Genomic DNA, 18,407 nt, shown 5'->3' with positions numbered 1-18,407 from the left:
GGTGTGTGGAGTGAAGTAGAGATCAGTGAAATGCATTTTAAATAAGATGAGGGCTAAAATACAACAGCTCACTGGAAATTGGTGAAACCACCCTGAGATCCCTGATTTTGCAACAGAGGAATGATAATTAAGCAACTCCCTGGGATCACTTCACCTTGCCTGCCTCCAGCATCAGCTGGCCTTGACTTAAGCAGACTGCAGTTCCTCCCATTATGTGGATGTTTCACTCAAAGTCCTATTCTCTTCTCCATTAGTAGCAAGTAGACGGAAAGGCATAATTAGTTGTTATACTCTGCTGTCAGTGACAAGCATGTATTTCAGTTTTCAGTAGTTAAATTTCGAGTTTGCTTCTGTCTGGTGAGGGGCTTGGCTCCAGCAGTGCTGAAAAACCCGAAAAGTGAGTTTTTGGAAAATGGGACAAATACTGGCCCGAACTGTTTTTAAAAGGGCTTTGGAGCTTGGGGAGTGAAACCGTTTGCAAATGTCATCTCTCATGACCTACGTCCAAGTCCTTTGGCATTTAGAGATGGTGAGATTTGTGGTTATTTTAAATTACCAACCTGAGGCTCTGTTATTGGAAATTGATGTTTTGACTGCAGTAAAGGTTCTGGAGAATAATGCGAAAATTAGGCCAGCTCATTCTCAGATGCAGGTAGCCTTGTCAGGCACCCTCTCTGAGATGACTGGAATGTTTAGTAGGGAGGATCGGACAGGAACTGGGTGGAGAATGAAGATTCTGGATAGTTTTCTCCAAATGTATTAGCACCTCAGTTAATTCCAGCAGCATCTTCTAAACAGACATGAAAGAGGATTTGATAAAATGATTCCTTTCCACTGACCAAGTCCTGATACTCCAGGCTCTCTGTTGTGGGAAAGCTTTGGAAAACCAGATTTGGGAAAGATCTTTGCTTTGACTGGGTCACCGTGTCCCCTGTATCAGGGAGCCCACAGCTCAGAAGGCTTTGGCGGTGGGAGGCAAATTCCATCTTGTCAGAGTGGGCGAAAGGAATCTGATCCCCTAAGGTCCCCCTAGCTTGGGAAGTACACCCAGGCCTCAAGGAGCCAGGAGGCCCACCAGTGTGTGCCAGTTTCTATAGTTCTTGCTTTTTAATAGTTGCCTATTCTGTGCAAGTGGAAATATACACTTAAGAAATATTTGTGGCCACAGAGTTTTATGTATATATATACATACTAGTACACACACATAGCCTCTTGTTTAGGAAATAGGACACTGTCCGTGCTTGAGGTTTAGATAAGGTCCACATTGGCACGGGCCCAATATGGTTCTCCAGGGCATAGATGAACAATACATTAAAATTTTTACATGCACAAATATGGAAAAGGTTTAGTTCACACAATGAGTCTATAAGTTAATTAAGGAAATACAGCCAAGTGGATGGCTGTAGACTGCAGCAACCAGGAAATGTGAGTTCTAGGTTTACTTTGCAACTCAGTCCAAATGGGAATCCTGGCAACAATAAACAAAAAGTTTCCTTTTCCCCATACCATAGAATTATAGTGACAAATGAACTTCTTTTGTGGTCAATATAAGAAAACTGGAAGTTTCGAGGACACTATTGTAAGTCAAACAACACTTATGATTATTATTATTAAAGCTATGCACATTCATATGGAAAAGACATTGGCCTGAAGCCAGTTGGAAAGATCTAAAGACGTGGTTAAAGAACAATAAAAATGGGAAAAAGTCAGTAATACGGTAATAATTGGAATGAAAAAGGAGATGAAAACTTGAACTCTGATAGCAAGAGACTGGAAACACACATAAGAGGATGAATAAAAAGAAATTGTTCCAAGGAAGATGAAAAGAAAAATAATGAGAAGCCACCCCAGCCCAACCTGATCATGGTTGAATACTTGTGTTTCTGCATCTAGAAATCTAAAAACCATGTTTTCTAGGAGATGCAGAAAAGTCTATGAGCACCTTAAAACAAAGTTGGTTTCGCTACGCTAACCAGGGAATTGTGATTCTAAAGAAGGCTACAGCACCCCACGGACCCTGAAGAAAAGGAAGTGGCAGTAAAAATAGGTGGTCTTCCAGAAATAGACCCCACATAGAGATTGAGAGAAGAGACCAGAGTCTTGCTGAAGGGTCCCTGGCGAATTTTAATGAAAAATCATCATTATTTTCTTACCAGCAAAAAGAGAAAGGAACACATCATTTCCAAAGTAATTTAGATGGGTCACTTCCCAGTGCAAAGGTGTTCGTGGTTTCCCAAGCTCATAGAAGGTCACATGTGCTGGCTGGTAACCCCAACAGTGCACGTGGCCATTTACCACCGGGGCCCACGTGATGAGCTGCACGTGTGCAGATGGCGCAACTGGGTCAGAAGTAGGTGCTCTCTAGTACACTGGGCAGGGAGAGCAAGGAGACTGCACCCCGCCCAGGACTACTGGGGCGTAAGAGTAAAGCAGAGGCTAATGCCCAAAGTTCACCTCCTCCATCTGCTATTGCTAGACCTCTGAAGAGCTCTCCTACACGACCCAGCCAACAGAGGTAAGCTCTGTTAGCGATGTAGTTGCTGCTCCACGTCTCCAGAAGGAGCAGCTGATTCACTCAGCCTTTCAGGTATTTCTGGCATTTTCACTATAGATTTCAAGTCAGGATAGTCCAATAAGCTGACTGAAAGGGGAAAGATCAATATCTTGCTTTCAGAAGCGTCAAGTCAGAAAATCAATCCTATTCATGTCCTTGAGTTAGAGTCAATGAAGTGAGGAAAGGTTTAGAGTACTCTCTAGGAGGAGGATAATATTACAAGTCAAAAATAATGATAAATGGAAAAGTAGCAAAAGGACAGTCTTTTCCAGGATGGTGCTTTGCCGTGAAGGCTGAGGCCCTCCCAAACGGAACAGGTGTTCTATGATGACCTTAACAGGTGTGCTTATGAGAGACATGAGTAAATATTTAGTCCTATATTTTCCTCTGCAACTTCTTTTTTTTTCTTTTCTTTTTTTCTGAGAGAGATAAAAAGCGTGGGTGAGTGAGGGGGAGGGGCAGAGGGAGAAGGAGAGAAAGAATCTTAAGCAGGCTCCACACCCAGTGCAGAGCTGGACATGGGGCTCAATCTCACAACCCTGAGATCATAACCTGAGCCGAAATCAGGAGTTGGACACTTAACTGACTGAACCACCCAGGCACCCCTTTCCTCTGTAACTTCTAACCCCATGACTGTGTCCCACAGAAAGATGTAATATATAGTATGATCATTCTTGTGTATTTCTATATTGATAACCCAAACAAAGCTCAAAAAAATAGCCTCACTCTGCAGCGCACTTTGATACTTAATATATTTTATCTGCAAAGAGGACATTAAAAAAAAAATCCTGTTTGCAACCCACTAAATTTTTTTGACATCCACAATCTGAAAAACATTATTCTAGAATAAACGGGAATTGGAAGCTCGAGGGTATGACCAGGCATCTCAACACGGAGGAAAGATTACTGAACTTGGAATTAGAAAAACCAAGCACAAGTCCAGGCTCTAATGTTGGTTAAAGGTGAAAACCTGCACACGTTACTGCCTCTGGCCCTCAATTTCTTTATCGACAAAATGAGGACAGTACCATCTTCTCTATCTACCTCACAAAATTGTCAAGGAAAAAAAGTGAAATAATCTTCCAAATGTAGAAATTATAGATTGTGTAATTTGATTATCATCGTCATGGTCATGGTGACAGCAAAGAGCGGCATCTCCTCAATAAGATAAAAATAAGAGGCTGTGATCAATACTTCCAAGCTTTGTGAGACCATTAGCCAGAGGTTTCTCCAGTAAAGAGGGAATGATCTGGGCAGAGATTGTTCGGTTGGAAACCTAGAGGCCATGTTGACAGTGCCTGTGGGAATGGCCAGTGAGGAAACGAGAGGAAAATATCCGGGAGTCGGAATCCGTGCCACAGAAGTAGGAAGCATCTACCCACCCGAGTAGAGGGAAGATGTAAACTTGGCGCCAACAGATCCGACCCCGAACTCAATCTTAACCTTTCTTAGCGGAGTGGCCATGAGCTTTGAGGAGGCTCCGTTCCCACGTCTGAGAAATTGGGGACACTTCCAGATACATCTAAAAAATATGTAATTATAGGTGATCCTTGAACAACATAGGGATTAAGGATGCCACCCCCCTACATGGTTGAAAATCCACTTATAACTTTTGACTCCCCCAGAACTTAACTACTAATAGCCTACTGTTGACCAGAAACCTTACTAATAACAAAAGTTGATTGACACATATTTTGGATGTTATATGTATTATATACTGTATTTTTTTAAAAGATTTTATTTATTTATTTGAGAGAGAGAGTGAGCCAGAGAGAGCACAAACCGGGGGAGGGGCAGAGGGAGAAGCAGGCTCCCCACTGAGCAAGGACCCCCATGCGGGACTCGATCCCAGGACCACAGGATCGTGACCTGAGCCAAAGGCAGATGCTTAACCGACTGAGCCACCCAGGCGCCCCTATATACTGTATTCTTACAATAAAGTAAGCTAGAGAAGAAAATCATAAGGAAGAGAAAATAGATTTATAGTACTATACTGTATTTATCAAAAAAAATCTGCCTGGGGCACCTGGGTGGCTCAGTCAGTTAAGCGGCTGCCTTCGGCTCAGGTCATGATCCCAGGGTCCTGAGATCGAGCCCCGCATCGGGCTCCCTGCTCAGCGGGAAGCCTGCTTCTCCCTCTCCCTCTGCTGCCTCTCTGCCTACTTGTACTCTCTATCTCTCTGTCAAATAAATAAAATCTTTAAAAAAAAAAAAAATCTGCCTATAAGTAGACCCATGCAGTTCAAACTTGTTGTTTAAGGATCAACTACATGTAATAATAAATATAATAAATATGTATTATATATCCTGTAATTATACTTATATTTATTTAATATAACCATATTTAATAATTATAATTATTTATATAATAAACATCTGTATATAATTATTATATAAAATATATAATTATAGATATATATATAATGTATATAATTAGGACTGTTCTAAGGATTAGAGACAATAATTATATACAGCAACTAATACGATACTTGGTGTAAAGCAGGAGCCACGCAGACAATGGCTGATAGACTGTTACCATTTTATCTGTGTGAGATGCAGCCTCTTACCTAAGTAAGAACAAAATCACTGCCTTCAGACGGTGGGTGAGAGGTCATGCTGGGCTGGAGAATTTCAGAACCTGTGTGCTGTGCAAGTGAAGAAGCCAGAGCCATGGTATTTATTCAGAGCTAGACACAGACACTCCAGGGCCCCTACCAGAAAAGGCTTTCAGCCGACTGGGACAGAATGGGCCACAAACAGGGAGTGATGTGCACATGAGAGAAGAGGTTAGTGGGTTGGGGCAGACAGAGTGTTGAGAGGCATATCCAAAACGTCAGAGTCACCTGAGGATGTTTCCACCTGTCCTGGACTCTTCAGGGCCTGGAGAGCCAGAAAAGAATTTCAGGGTCGCGTGTCTACGTGCAGTTTTGCAAAAGCTCCCTGGACGATTTCCATCCACTTCCCCCTCTGCCCTGTTAAGCTCCAAGGCTGTGGCATGGAGCCAGTTTGCCCCCGGCGGATGGGAAAGGGACAAATTGTCCTTGGGCCTCCTGTGTCAGAATCGCTCTATATAAATGCAGATTCCGTGGCCCCCATACCTCCTGAACCACACCTAAGGGATGGAGCCCGGGAGCCCCTATTTTTCCAAGTGCCCAGGCCATCTGATAGGCGAGTCAAGTTCACATGGTCTTTGTTAAGTGGCCAGAGTAGGAAAGGATTCTGGAATGGGACCAGTGCTAGACAAGGGGATCCTGGGCTGGGGGAAGGAGAAAGAACAGCCAGACATTCGCCACTGAGAAGTCTCCCAGCAGGCAAGAACAAGGGCTGGAGCCCTGCAGGCTGAGGAACAGACACCAGGCAAGACTTGGCCTTGGAAAGGGTCTGGTCACTCATGCTATTCTGCCCAGTCCTCCGGGGCTAAAGGATTCCTGCTAATGTTTGGTTAGATGCCTTCTCCTATTTCCTCTGGCAGAAAACCTAGCTTTGGAGCCTGTGTTTGTTTCTGTGGGGAGGAGGCTAGGAAAGGAGTGAGGAAAGGAAGTCCAGCATCCTAGGATGCAGGTGTGAGCCCCCCAGATCTTTCTCAGTTGTTTACAACTATGGTCAGAAACCTAGGCTCATTTTCTGCTCATTAAGCCAGAATCACTATGGATCCTCCAACGTGAAGAGAGGAAAGGGAAGAGAAATGCCATGTGCTTGAGCAGTAACTCTATGCCCAACATGGCGCCTCCAGATACCAGTCAAGGCACTTGGTGCTCACAGAAAGCCCACATATGTAGTTAGCATCACTACCCCATTTTACAGATGCACAGCTGAACTGCGAGGCACATGTAGAATTAAGGACCTCCCTGGCCTTCCCCTGATGCAGCTAGCAGAACACTCTGGAAATGCAGACAAAACTTTACTAGTTCTCAGTAGTGAGGTTTGCCCTTTATCCTCTTCCTTCTGCAAGACATACTATGTGTTGGACACTTCTAGGTATGAGGCATAGAGCCGTGAACCAACCAAACAAAAAGCCGTGCCCTCCTGCTTACACTCTCATGGGAGATAGACCGTCTTTTTCTGTGTGACCTTTCCAGCCAAATGCAGTTGGGTAGAAGTATTAGGACAGTTAAGAGATAAAGGGATAGGGGCGCTTGGGTGGCTCAGTTGGTTAAGCAACTGCCTTTGGCTCAGGTCATGGTCCCAGGGTCCTGGGATCGAGCCCTGCATCAGGCTCCTTGCTTGGCGGGAAGCCTGCTTCTCCCTCTCCCACTCCCCCTGCTTGTGTTCCCTCTCTCGCTGTCTCTGTCAATTAAATAAATAAAATCTTTAAAAAAAGAGATGAAGGGATAGATACCCCAAGGGACTCTTAACAGCCCAAGGAACCATGGGAGTAGACTTAGTTCTCTGAGATGCATGGGGAAGATAATGACTTGAAGGTAGCAGACAATCCACGGTCAGCTAGATGGAGAGAATGTTCTAGATGTAGAGTCAGGAGATGTTACCCCATTAAGACCATCCTTTGAAAGATAGCCAAGCCTCAGTAGTTGTCTTCCCAGGATAGACTTCTCTACAAGCACATGACTCACAAAGAAAGAAGGCCCTAGCAGTTTGCTGGTGTTTCTAGCAACAACTCAGGAGATAAATCCCAGGCATTGAAGGCTGAGGGCAGTCAAACCCAGTACGCTATTAGCAAAATTTTCACATTGTCAGCATTGCTCGAAATTATAATCCCGTCCAAATTCTGATTTCCATTGTCTCTGCACTGTTTCCATCAAGGGTCTTGTTGACAAAAACAGACAGTGTTCCCCTCATTTAACTTGAAAGAACTATGCCACTGTCCAGGGTCACCTTGTGAAAAGATAGGGTGGCCCAGTAGGCCCTCCCCACCTCATTAGCCCCTAACAAGTTTCCTTTTCCTAGACACCTGGAATTGCACCCAGTGACATGCTCTTCTGGAGTAAGCATCGCTTTCCCTCTCTTGGGTCCACTTTCAAACTACAATTGACTCTGGAAGTTCTATGTAGTTAGTCATATTCTTTAGGATGAGTGTGTTCATGAAAACACTTTCTTCCCTTACTGCGAGGAAAGGTTGTCATTAGGTTGCTACCAGCAGCCCAGGAAGACGGGCCACCAGAATGAGGCAGAGTGGAGCAGGGGAAAGGACCCAGATAGAAATCCAGGAGATGTGAATTCAAATCTTGATCATGTGGTTTGAAGGCAGTTATAGGACACCTTAGATCTCCCATATGCTCAGCTGGGAATTTGGGGAAATGGTATCTATTTTACCGTTATTATTAGGACTTAATTAGATAATATGCAGAAAAGCATCATACAGCAATTTAGTTTCCCCATTCCCCATGCTGCATAAGTAAAGCTGGATCCCAAATATGAAGGAATGAGAGGGAATTTTCCTGTTTCAGATTCTCCATTGGACTTTCTGTCTGAAGTTTGCATTTCAAGCAATTTTATTTGTGACTTGGAAAAAAAAGCATGAACTATTAATTAGCTCCCTGCCCCACTGGGTGGTGTGAAACTGCAGACAAAGAGAAGAAATGGGCCCAGTGGTAATGAAAAGGAGATGAGCTGTCTACAGAGTGATGCCTTGCATTCCCAACGTAGACTTAGCATCAGTCTGGAATGGGGGGAAATAGGGGGAAATGGCCAGTCAGATCTTTATCTGGCTTCATTTTTTTTAACTGAAGAATTATAAATTCTCAGATTGGAGACACCTGACAAAAGTATCTTGGATGTGTATCATGTGTCAAGCACCATACAAAGCAAGGGATAGTCTGATGGGGAGATAAATGTGTAAATAAACACATGCCATTCAGTGTGTGAAAGATCTCAGAGTCACAATACAAATTAGAGTGGGCAGATTAGTAGTAACTTGATCTATTAAATCTGTGTTAAGTTGGATTTGACCTCCTAGAGGTACATGACCTACCACATGTACACCAGTAACTCACCAGTCAATGTTTTACTTACTTTCAAGCATTAATTAACCCCTGTTTACCATTTATTAGTAACTACTCCTTACCATGTTCGTGATGGAGAACACTAAGGAGGTGTAACCGGTCCCAGCAATAATGAGTAAGAAGCCCATTGACAAAGGAGGGTTTGACTGGTGCACCTAAGGAGTATTTGAGAACACTTACTCATCACTCACCTTTCCATTTCAACTGCAGACAGATGAAACTTTACCCTTTCACAAGACATTTAGAAATTGGTTTCTCATTATATCCAGGATGCCAAAAGTAAGTAAACACCAGCTAATTTTGACTTTGTTTCCATTTGATCAGCCATGGATTGTTTCAAAACTTCACCAAGTCATTCCTGGATTTATCCCACGGTGATCCTGTGCTTATTTGGATTTTTCTCCATGATGAGACCCTCAGAACCTTTCCTTATCCCATATTTATCTGGACCAGATAAAAACCTGACCAGCTCAGAGGTAAACTGACATACATACAGACATATCTTAACATAGTTTAACTTTACAGGATTTGAACAGGACGTGGCATTAAGGCTTCATTCAACTTGAGACATTAACCCATTGACCTCTCCGATCCCATTTTCATTGTATTTGTCATTTAATACAATGATTCAAACTACTCTTCCCTCCTCACACATACAGAAATGGGACACCATAGCACATTATATGTCTAATAAATATTTTAACTTTTATGGAGTTCTACCATTAGTCTTAATGCATGGTAACTTTCAGGCTCAATTGATTCTGTTATACTAGCCCTAAAGTAAAATCTCTGCCAGGCACAGGATCTAGTCCTCACAAACTTTTGGGCTGCTGAGGCATAAGCAGGATCTGATAAAGAATCGTATCATTTTTTGAGGACACTTACTCAATTGTGAAAAACTATCGACCAGCCGGTGAGACATTAACAGCTTTATTTCTCAGTTTTATCTTCCCCTGAAGGCCAAATTCTCTTACTGAAAAGATTCACCTCCTTTTTTATAATAAGGGCAACAGGAAAACACACTCACCCAACTGGAGAATTACCCTGTGATGCGTTTATCATCTCCAGCCATAGCCACGAAAGCACTGCAGAGTGTGTGGCTTCACCTGGAAGGTTCCTCAATACTAGCTAATTTGGCAATGAGGTGCTATGGACAGAAAAGCAAGCTGGCTGTGAGGTGATGTAAAATCACTTCGTGACAACCCTGTTTCCAATATTTTCCAGGTGGAAGCCTATCACGATTAAGACAAAACAAAGGACAAACAAATACAGGTCCCAAATCAACCAGTGAACCCAGTGGGGTCTGCTTCTGCAACCACTTTGGACCAGTTAACGTACCCATGCTCAGAGGTGCCACTTGGTCCCACTAGCCTTTTCCAGTCACTGAGCTTTCCCTCATCATTGACCTTGGGGCCCACGGAGGTTGCTGTAAACAGCTGAGGCACAGAACAAAGGCTGGTCTGACAGAGCTGCCCCCACGCCCACATCCTGCCCCAAAGATCAGCGCCTTCGGTCCCTCCCTTCTAGGACTGATCACTGAGGTCCCCGGCATTTCTGACGACAGCCATGAGATACCCACAACAAACTGAGGCCAGAATTGAGTAAGCAGAGATTAACCAGTAGAGTTGGGAGGGAAAAGGCTTTGGGAGCCCAGCAAATTTGGCCAGGAAGAAAATCCAGTGCATTACTTGCTCCCACTTTGTAATTCTGCAAGGTTAGTATTTATTCTTTGCTGTCTTCACGTATGTTCATTAGACTATGGACATTTATGACACGGTGATGGATGAAATAAACAAAAAGGTGGTCGCTTCTTCTAACATTGTCTAATGTTAAAAATCTTTGAACAAGAAAGGAATGGTATTTTTTAAGAGCCTGAAAAACTCCGAAGTGTCTGTTGAACAATTTGTAACTAATTTAACTCAAATGTACATACTATTTAACTTTAAGACAGTTCAGATTACACATTAAGCAAATATATTCTTATGTTGGGAGGCACATACATTTATAGATTGGTTTTGTTTTGTAGAAGGGGAAGGAGCTCTCTTTTCCTTGAAAATCAGTTTTCTCTTGTGCTTTTCCATAATAATAAAGAACATCCTATCCCACTGGATGCAGAATTTGCTATTGGGCAAGCCACCTGTACTTTAGTAATGTACTACCTAAAAAGGTATCCTTTTTACCTCCCGGTGCTGCATGGTTATGTGATCCACTTTTCAACCTCACAGATCACCAATGAAATCCTTCCAATTTGGACATACTCTTACCTGGTGCTGCTTCTCCCCGTGTTCATCCTCACCGATTTCATCCGCTACAAGCCAGTCATCATCCTGCAAGGGATCAGCCTCATCATCACCTGGCTGCTGCTTGTATTTAGCCAGGGAGTGAAGGCCATGCAGGTGCTGGAGTTCTTCTATGGCATGGTCACCGCCACCGAGGTGGCCTACTATGCCTACATTTACAGCGTGGTCAGCCCCGAACACTACCAGAAAGTGAGCGGCTACTGCAGGAGCATCACGCTGGTGGCCTACACGGCGGCCTCGGTGCTGGCCCAGCTCCTGGTGTCCCTGGCCAGCCTATCGTACTTTTACCTCAACGTCATATCCTTGGTCTCCGTCTCTGTGGCCTTTCTCTTGTCACTTTTCCTACCAATGCCTAAGAAGAGCATGTTTTTTCATGCAAAATCCAGCAAAGAAGTACGGAAGCCACCGAACAAAAACGTGGCGTTAGAGGCAACTTACAAAGTTAACGCGGCAGGCAGTGGAGAGAAACCCACTTCAGAAATACCCACCATTTCAGGGAACCTGGATGGTGGTCCGTCGAGCGGCCCGATGCCACGAAATGTAGCATTGAGTGTTTTTGTGCAGTGGTTCCAAGATCTGAAGGAGTGCTACTCCTCAAAGCGACTTTTCTACTGGTCCCTGTGGTGGGCCTTCTCCACAGCAGGTTTTAACCAGGTTTTGAACTATGTTCAAATCCTGTGGGATTACAAGGCACCGTCCCAGAGTTCTACAATCTATAATGGGGCAGTAGAAGCTATTGCAACCTTTGGAGGTAAGCAAACATTGATTTATCTTCCTTTGATGGGTTACCCCCTTTAAGTTTATGTCTTCAGTTGCTAAACTCCATGGTGGTAAACTAGTTCTGTTCAGAGGGCATATCAATATTTTTTTAAATGGGATTCACTGGAAAAAAGAAAAAGAGGACCGTGACACTTCTATTCAGTGTGGTAGAGTTACAGCAGGTAACTCAAGAGCTCAGGAGTAAGCACCAAATGATTATATTCTGGCCAAATTCCTAAGATTCCAATTCATCATCAGGAAAGGGGTTAATAATGCCACTTACTCTTCCAAGCTGTTTTTATATCCAAAGGAAAATACTCACCTGGTACAAGTTAAGAAGTTTTTATTATTTTAGTAATAGATTGAACTATCAAGGCTTCCAGATTACCACTGGAAGAGTTTTGTTACTAAAGGATTTGATTTAGCTAGTACCCACCTTTAGCAATTCTAGATTCCACGCCAAAAATTTCCAAAAGTAGCTTTAAGAGATTTAAGTGAGAAGTAGAATAAATGTGAGAGTCAGGATTCTAATATCAGAAGGAAATCTGCCTTTGAAGTTTACTCTACAATAAATATTTATATCCTGGTAAGTGGAAACTTAAACTCAACTGAGACTTTAAAGATATTTTCTAGGAAGTAGGAGATTTCCACACCCTCATTTACCAAAAATTTCAGAAAACTCACGTGGTGTCTGTTCTCCTATTGTCTCTCTTTTGGGAGGCTTCACCTTAACTCCTGCACACCAGGACTGCACTAGAATTGGTTCACTGAAATTCTTTCTCTTACGTTCCAAATTCTGGGGAGGAAAGACTTTTATTTCTTTTGTAACACTGATTCTTTCCTGGATCACACTGGAAGAGGTAATTAACCAAACATCAGTAATTTGAAACATAAATACCTTTCATTTTGTTAAAAAGAACTATAAATAGTAACCCTAATGACTGCTAATTATTCAATCTCTTAAACTCCGTAAGTCAGTATAGAGTTCGCTGAAAACCTCAAGTAAATGAGGCCAGATCTCAAAGATACTGAGATGGAGACCAGAAGATTAAGATTACTAATAAAGACTAAAATTTTCTACCCAGTGCAAAACATCCATTACCCATTGAAAAAATTTACGAGAAACCATGAACAAGAAAGGCAAGTATGGACAGGCTAGATATACACCAGAGCGGCCCTTTCACTCTTCTTCTATGTTGTAGTAAGTGACTGTGTTTATGTATTGTTTCTCCCCAATCTGCTGTGATAAAGAACCTTTCTGGCCCCTCCGCAGGGTGCACTGCACAGCATGTGGTAGATGCTAATTAAAAGTGTGGCAACTACCTGATTGAAAGAAGAGGAGGTAGAGAAGTCAAAAGAAAACCTGGTTGAGAAAAAGATAAATCCACATTTAGGTGGATCATACTATTTTTGTGAAAGCCACATATTCATCTTGTAGATTTGCCTAAGACGTGGCTTTTTAAAGAGAGCATGTTGGGCACCTGGGTGGCTCAGTTGGTTAAGCGACTGCCTTCGGCTCAGGTCATGATCCTGGAGTCCCTGGATCGAGTCCCGCGTCAGGCTCCCTGCTCGGCAGGGAGTCTGCTTTTCCCTCTGACCCTACCCCCCCTCATGTGTTCTCTCTCATTCTCTCTCTCTCAAATAAATAAATAAAATCTTTTTAAAAAAATAAAATAAAATAAAAAATAAATAAGTAAAGAGAGCATGTTGACCTATCCCACATGCAAAGTCAGTGTGTTGGATCTCCCTTAATGTTTCTTTTTCAGGGGCAGCGGCTGCCTTTGCAGTGGGCTATGTGAAAGTCAACTGGGATCTTCTGGGAGAGTTGGCTCTAGCCATTTTCTCCATCATTAGTGCAGGCTCTCTATTTCTCATGCACTACACGACGGACATCTGGGCATGCTATGCTGGTTATCTGATATTCAAGTCCAGCTATATGCTTCTTATAACCATAGCAGTGTAAGTATTACCAACCATTTCTCTCCACTCCTAAACCCACACCATATTCTCTCTTCTGTAGCATTTCTATAGTTCCTTGCAGAACTTCAGAAGGATTTTAGTCAAGTGCAATATTAAATGTTGATTACATATTAAATTGGACACAATTAAGCCATGTTTTCATTTAACTATTTGCCCTGTGAATGTTGCTAAGATTAGTCATCAAAGAAAAAAACAAGTTCTGTGGGTTCAAAAAACAAAAGCGATGATACACTGTCGGGTTGTGATTTTTATTTCAAGCTTTTTGCCATAACAAGGTGTGGAGCAATCTGATTTTGAATGATTAAGTTTACTGTTAATTTCATTTAGTTGTTTGTGTAATTCCAGGCATATACTTTTGTGTAAAGCAAAATATGCTCAGCAAATTATAAAAAGTTGGATATTGAAAAAAGTAGATGCAATGATTATAAGAAACTATATATCCCAGAAATCATTTTTTTAAATGAAAACGTTTTGTTCCATATAGAAGTTCAGAGAAAGCTGACTATTGGAAATGTGCTTTGATATTAACCAAAAGAGATAAGAAATATTTGAATTTCAAATCGTATGAAAGAAGTAGAGCCAGAAACTTTATTAAGTTTTGGGATTTAATGTGTGAAAAATGTTTGATAAGGAATTGACAAAACACAGAAATATAAGCAGACTTTGAAAAGATCATGGAACAAAAGAAAGAGAATAAGCTTGTTGGCAAGTTTACTTTTTTTATGGAAATATGTCAGTTTAATGAATCAAACTCATATCTCTTAAGTCTCTCTTTTTAATGCAAAAGGACATTGTTAAGGTAGGATTACATTACTTCTTTTCATTTTAAGAATCTTCAGAACCAAAATTCTTTTACCTTTGCCACGGAAGAGCTCTAAATAACATACACTTGCCAGTCATTCATGAGTTGTAACATGTCAAAATCTATTTAATTATTAAAAACAAATTAATTACAGATTCATTCAGTTGCACAGCCAGTCATGATCTGGATCTTCCAAAGAATAAGTAACTCATCTACCAAAATTTAAAAGCTGTTGATACAATTGACAATAGAAAGAATAATTCTCCAAGTGATTCCACGGATTGGATATTGCTTGCATTTTCATAAAAATTCACTGTGAAACAGTATCTAAAATCAGATAGCATCAAATATTCTCAGGTTATGAGAACTTAGAATATTTAGGTTTCATTTCTGGGAAGCATTAAATTGGATAGGAGGAATTGTGTCCTATTTCCTCAACTGGGATTTTAATTCAGCCTTCAACTGTATTTTTAAAATTAATTCCCTTTCTTTGCTCTACCTGTTTGTCTGAACTGGAGGAGATTTAGCCAAAGAGTACTGGTAACAAGACATCACTTTTATCTTCAGTTTCTGTCTTTTAAAGGTAAGAGTCCCATGTGTATTTTGTTAAAAGAAAAAAACATAATTCAACGTTTAATGATAGATTTCAGATCGCAGTTAATCTGAGTGTGGAACGCTACGCCCTGGTGTTTGGAATGAACACCTTCATGGCCCTGGTGATTCAGACCATTATGACAGTGATCGTAGTAGATCAGAAAGGACTCAATCTGCCAATCAGCATCCAGGTAAGCTGCAATATTGCCGTTTTCCTAGTCAGGTAGTTGCGGGAATGTAGAATACCTAGGTAATCTGAAAGGTTTTTTCAGCCTCACCACAGCCAATATTTAATTTCTTGAATTGCTTAGTTGGGCAAATTTTTAAATAAGCAATTCCTTAATTGTCATATTGTAACACACCAAGTAGGTTTTCAGCAATAAACACAGTCAGTTAGTCTTTGCCTGTGGCTCCTAACACCTCATCAGGTGCTACTCCGGTAACTGTGTCCCCTGTATGTCTGCTCTTCTTCCTGTCATCCCCTTCCAAGGGTTAAGAGATTCAACTAGAAACGGTACATGGCTGCAGAGCTCAGTTCCTTTTCCCTACTCCACTGAGGGACTTGAAATTAGCCCAACTTCACATTTTACATTTGGATCTGGGAAAGGGGGGGATAAGGCATGTAGGAAGTAACCTCATTATCTAAAATTCACTCATAGCATTGCACTGTCCTGCAGACATAAACACATAGATCAGTGGGATTTAGTGTTTTTTCACGAGTGGTGGTGTTAGCTGGGGTTTTAACCCAAGTAACCTTGGCTCCAGAGCCCATATTCTTAGTTACTGCATTTCTTACACTTTTATAGCTGATTCTTCTAAGATAGAAGAAGAAAGTATTGTGTAAATCTAAATGACCCTTCTTACGGTCCTGGGTCTTAGTTATCCCACAATCCAAGCAAATCAGCACCATCACTGTGTTTATCAATGACATAGACAGTCATACTTTTGTGTGTCTAGTTAATTGTATTTGTTTTTCTCTAGTTTTTAGTTTATGGGAGTTATTTTGCAGTTATTGCCGCCATTTTTCTAACGAGAAGCATGTACATCATCTACTCAACCAAATGCCAAAAGCAAGCACAGAGCTCTGCTCTAAGTCAGAATCCAGATGAGCCCCACCCAGAGGGAATAAGGAATGTCATCATGGGAACAAAACTCTAACCTTATGGCAGCCACTGCATCCACTGAGCAAGGACCCTCTTGGTCACAAAGTCACTGAGTGCCATAAATTGACACACTTCTTAAGTCTGGATTTCAATGAACCTTTTCAAGACCACAATAAAATCTCAGTTTTAGACCAGATACTATGTGTCCAACTGGATGCAGTTGACAAGGCCCATCATCTCAGTCAAATAGCCCATGTTGGGGACTCCAACGAGTAGCAAGGATTGGGAAATTCTGGTTTTGATTACTCCCTAGGACATATAAATGGCATGGACACAAGCCACGAGAAAACTCCAGTCATCCTGCAGTTGCTGTTCCCCATTCATAAGCAGAAATACTAATTGGACTGACCCCTTTGCTTGGTTTAGATATTTGTTTTATCTTACCAAAACAGGCAAGAGATGGGACATTTTTTGTCACATAGCCATTTTCCTCCTTCTTCCATTAAGTGTATTTCTATATAACTTGCAGTCCTCTGTGAGAATTTCAAGGTCTGGTCCCATTTCTAAGGACCTCTCTTCAATCCTGACAACATGGATTCACAATATGGATCCACAGCATGGATTCACATGCTATATTCATAACAATAATTCACAAGCTATTTTTTGATTATATCACCATTTAATTTTGTGATGATTACTTTTTACTTTGTGTTCTGCTGAGCTTTGTTGTTGAAACTCTACCTCAGGAATAGCCCCAGACATTCCTGTGTGTCCATAGAATGACATTCAAGTCCATCCCTGGTGGCCCCAGGGGAGGCAATGAGCTTTCTCCCTACCATGACCCCAGATAGGTGTTTTAATGCTATGTCAGTGTGATATCTGTCTAAGAAATTTCCAGGAGTTCTAAAAGTATTTGTAAGTAAGAAAACACTGATGGGGTGGGGGGGACACCTAATTTTTAAATGGCAAAGATTGTGCTACATAAAATAATGTGTGCAAAAATAGTAAAGAGCCTTTCTAAATTTTTGATGAATTGTGCTGAGAATCGTCTGTGCTTGTGTCCTTTGAAACTGCAACAGAGGAAACATGGAGCAGTCTGCCATGGAAATAAAGAATGCTGATTCAAAATTTGTGTTTCAAATATCCTTTTCTCCAGATTCTAAAATTTGATTACTGGACTGAAAATAAGATTCAGCCCCAAAGCCAACACTTACTTAGTAGGGAAAACTAATGACATTCCTACTTATATCAAAACCAAGGAAAGGATGATCACTATTATTCTCCTTATTTAATTTATTGTACTAGAGGTATAAGCCAACACAACTACACAAGCAAAAGAAAGAAAATGAGATGAACTGTAAAAGAGAAAGCAAAACTATCACTATTCCAGACACAAGTATACACCCAGGAGACTCAACTAAAAACTAAGATCGCAGTGCAGAAAGTAAGTATATAGAAACCACTGCCTTCATGATACAACAACCATTTAGAAGATGCATGGGAGTAAAAGACCCAATTTATGGTAGGACAAAAATAATACAAAACAATTACATGTAACCTATTTAATAAATGTGTAAGGCATATATGAATATGCCTGCAAAAACTTCTATAGATTACAGAATAACACCTAAACACATGGAAAAGCCGATCTTGTTGTTGGTTAGGAAGAAAAAATATATAAAGGTATCATGCTTTCTTTTTTTTATTATTAATATATAATGTATTATTTGTTTCAGAGGTACGGGTCTGTGATTCATCAGTCTTATATAATACCCAGTGCTCATTACATGTGTCCATCACCCAGTTACCCCACCCACCCCCCCCAGCAACCCTCAGGTCGTTTCCCATGAGTAAGAGTCTCTTATGGTTTGTCTCCCTCTCTGGTTTCGTCTTGTTTCATTTTTTCCTCTCTTCCCCTATGATCCTGCTTTCTAGATGAATTTATAAGTTAAATACTGTCTCAGAGGAAAAAATACAGCATTTTTTTTTAAGACTTGTAAGGGTGATTCTAAATTTTATTTGGAAAGTTAACAAAGAAGAACCAAGAAAATGCTTTAAGTGGGAAAATGAAATTAAATTATTTGCAGAGAATAAAATGCTATTTAAACTCTCAACTGCAGTAACAGCAACATGAAGAGACAGTCCACTGGAAAAGAGTAAAAAGTTCTGAATCAACCCCTAGTTCTGAATGGGTTAGACTATGATTAAGATAGCATCTCATACAAAAGGAAGAAAAAGATGGAATATTTAATAAATTGGAATTTTTTTCAAAGGAAAACAAAGTTGGACCCAAGAGTGATAGAATAACTCCATCCATATGTAATATCTAGTATTAATGTACAGTTATAAAACAAA

At 41.1% G+C, this 18,407-nt stretch overlaps 1 protein-coding gene across 1 annotated transcript; it reads left to right on the top strand.

Moving 5' to 3' along the window:
* Positions 1–2,384: 2,384 nt before the first annotated feature.
* Positions 2,385–17,060, top strand: SLC19A3 (solute carrier family 19 member 3). Its single transcript, XM_064585798.1, has 6 exons — positions 2,385–2,515; positions 8,839–8,990; positions 10,740–11,565; positions 13,340–13,532; positions 14,999–15,140; positions 15,931–17,060. The coding sequence occupies exons 2-6, from the start codon at positions 8,841–8,843 to the stop codon at positions 16,105–16,107; spliced, it is 1,488 nt and encodes a 495-aa protein (XP_064441868.1). The 5' UTR covers positions 2,385–2,515; positions 8,839–8,840; the 3' UTR covers positions 16,108–17,060.
* The last annotated feature ends 1,347 nt before the right edge of the window (positions 17,061–18,407 follow it).

This window comes from Mirounga angustirostris, unplaced genomic scaffold, assembly GCF_029215605.1.
Source record: "Mirounga angustirostris isolate CCGP_5_RB_7025 unplaced genomic scaffold, mMirAng1.0.hap1 SCAF_3, whole genome shotgun sequence".
Classification (NCBI taxonomy): domain Eukaryota; kingdom Metazoa; phylum Chordata; class Mammalia; order Carnivora; family Phocidae; genus Mirounga; species Mirounga angustirostris.
The sequence above is the reverse complement of the archived record's forward strand: the minus strand, read 5'-3'. Positions and strand labels throughout refer to the sequence as shown.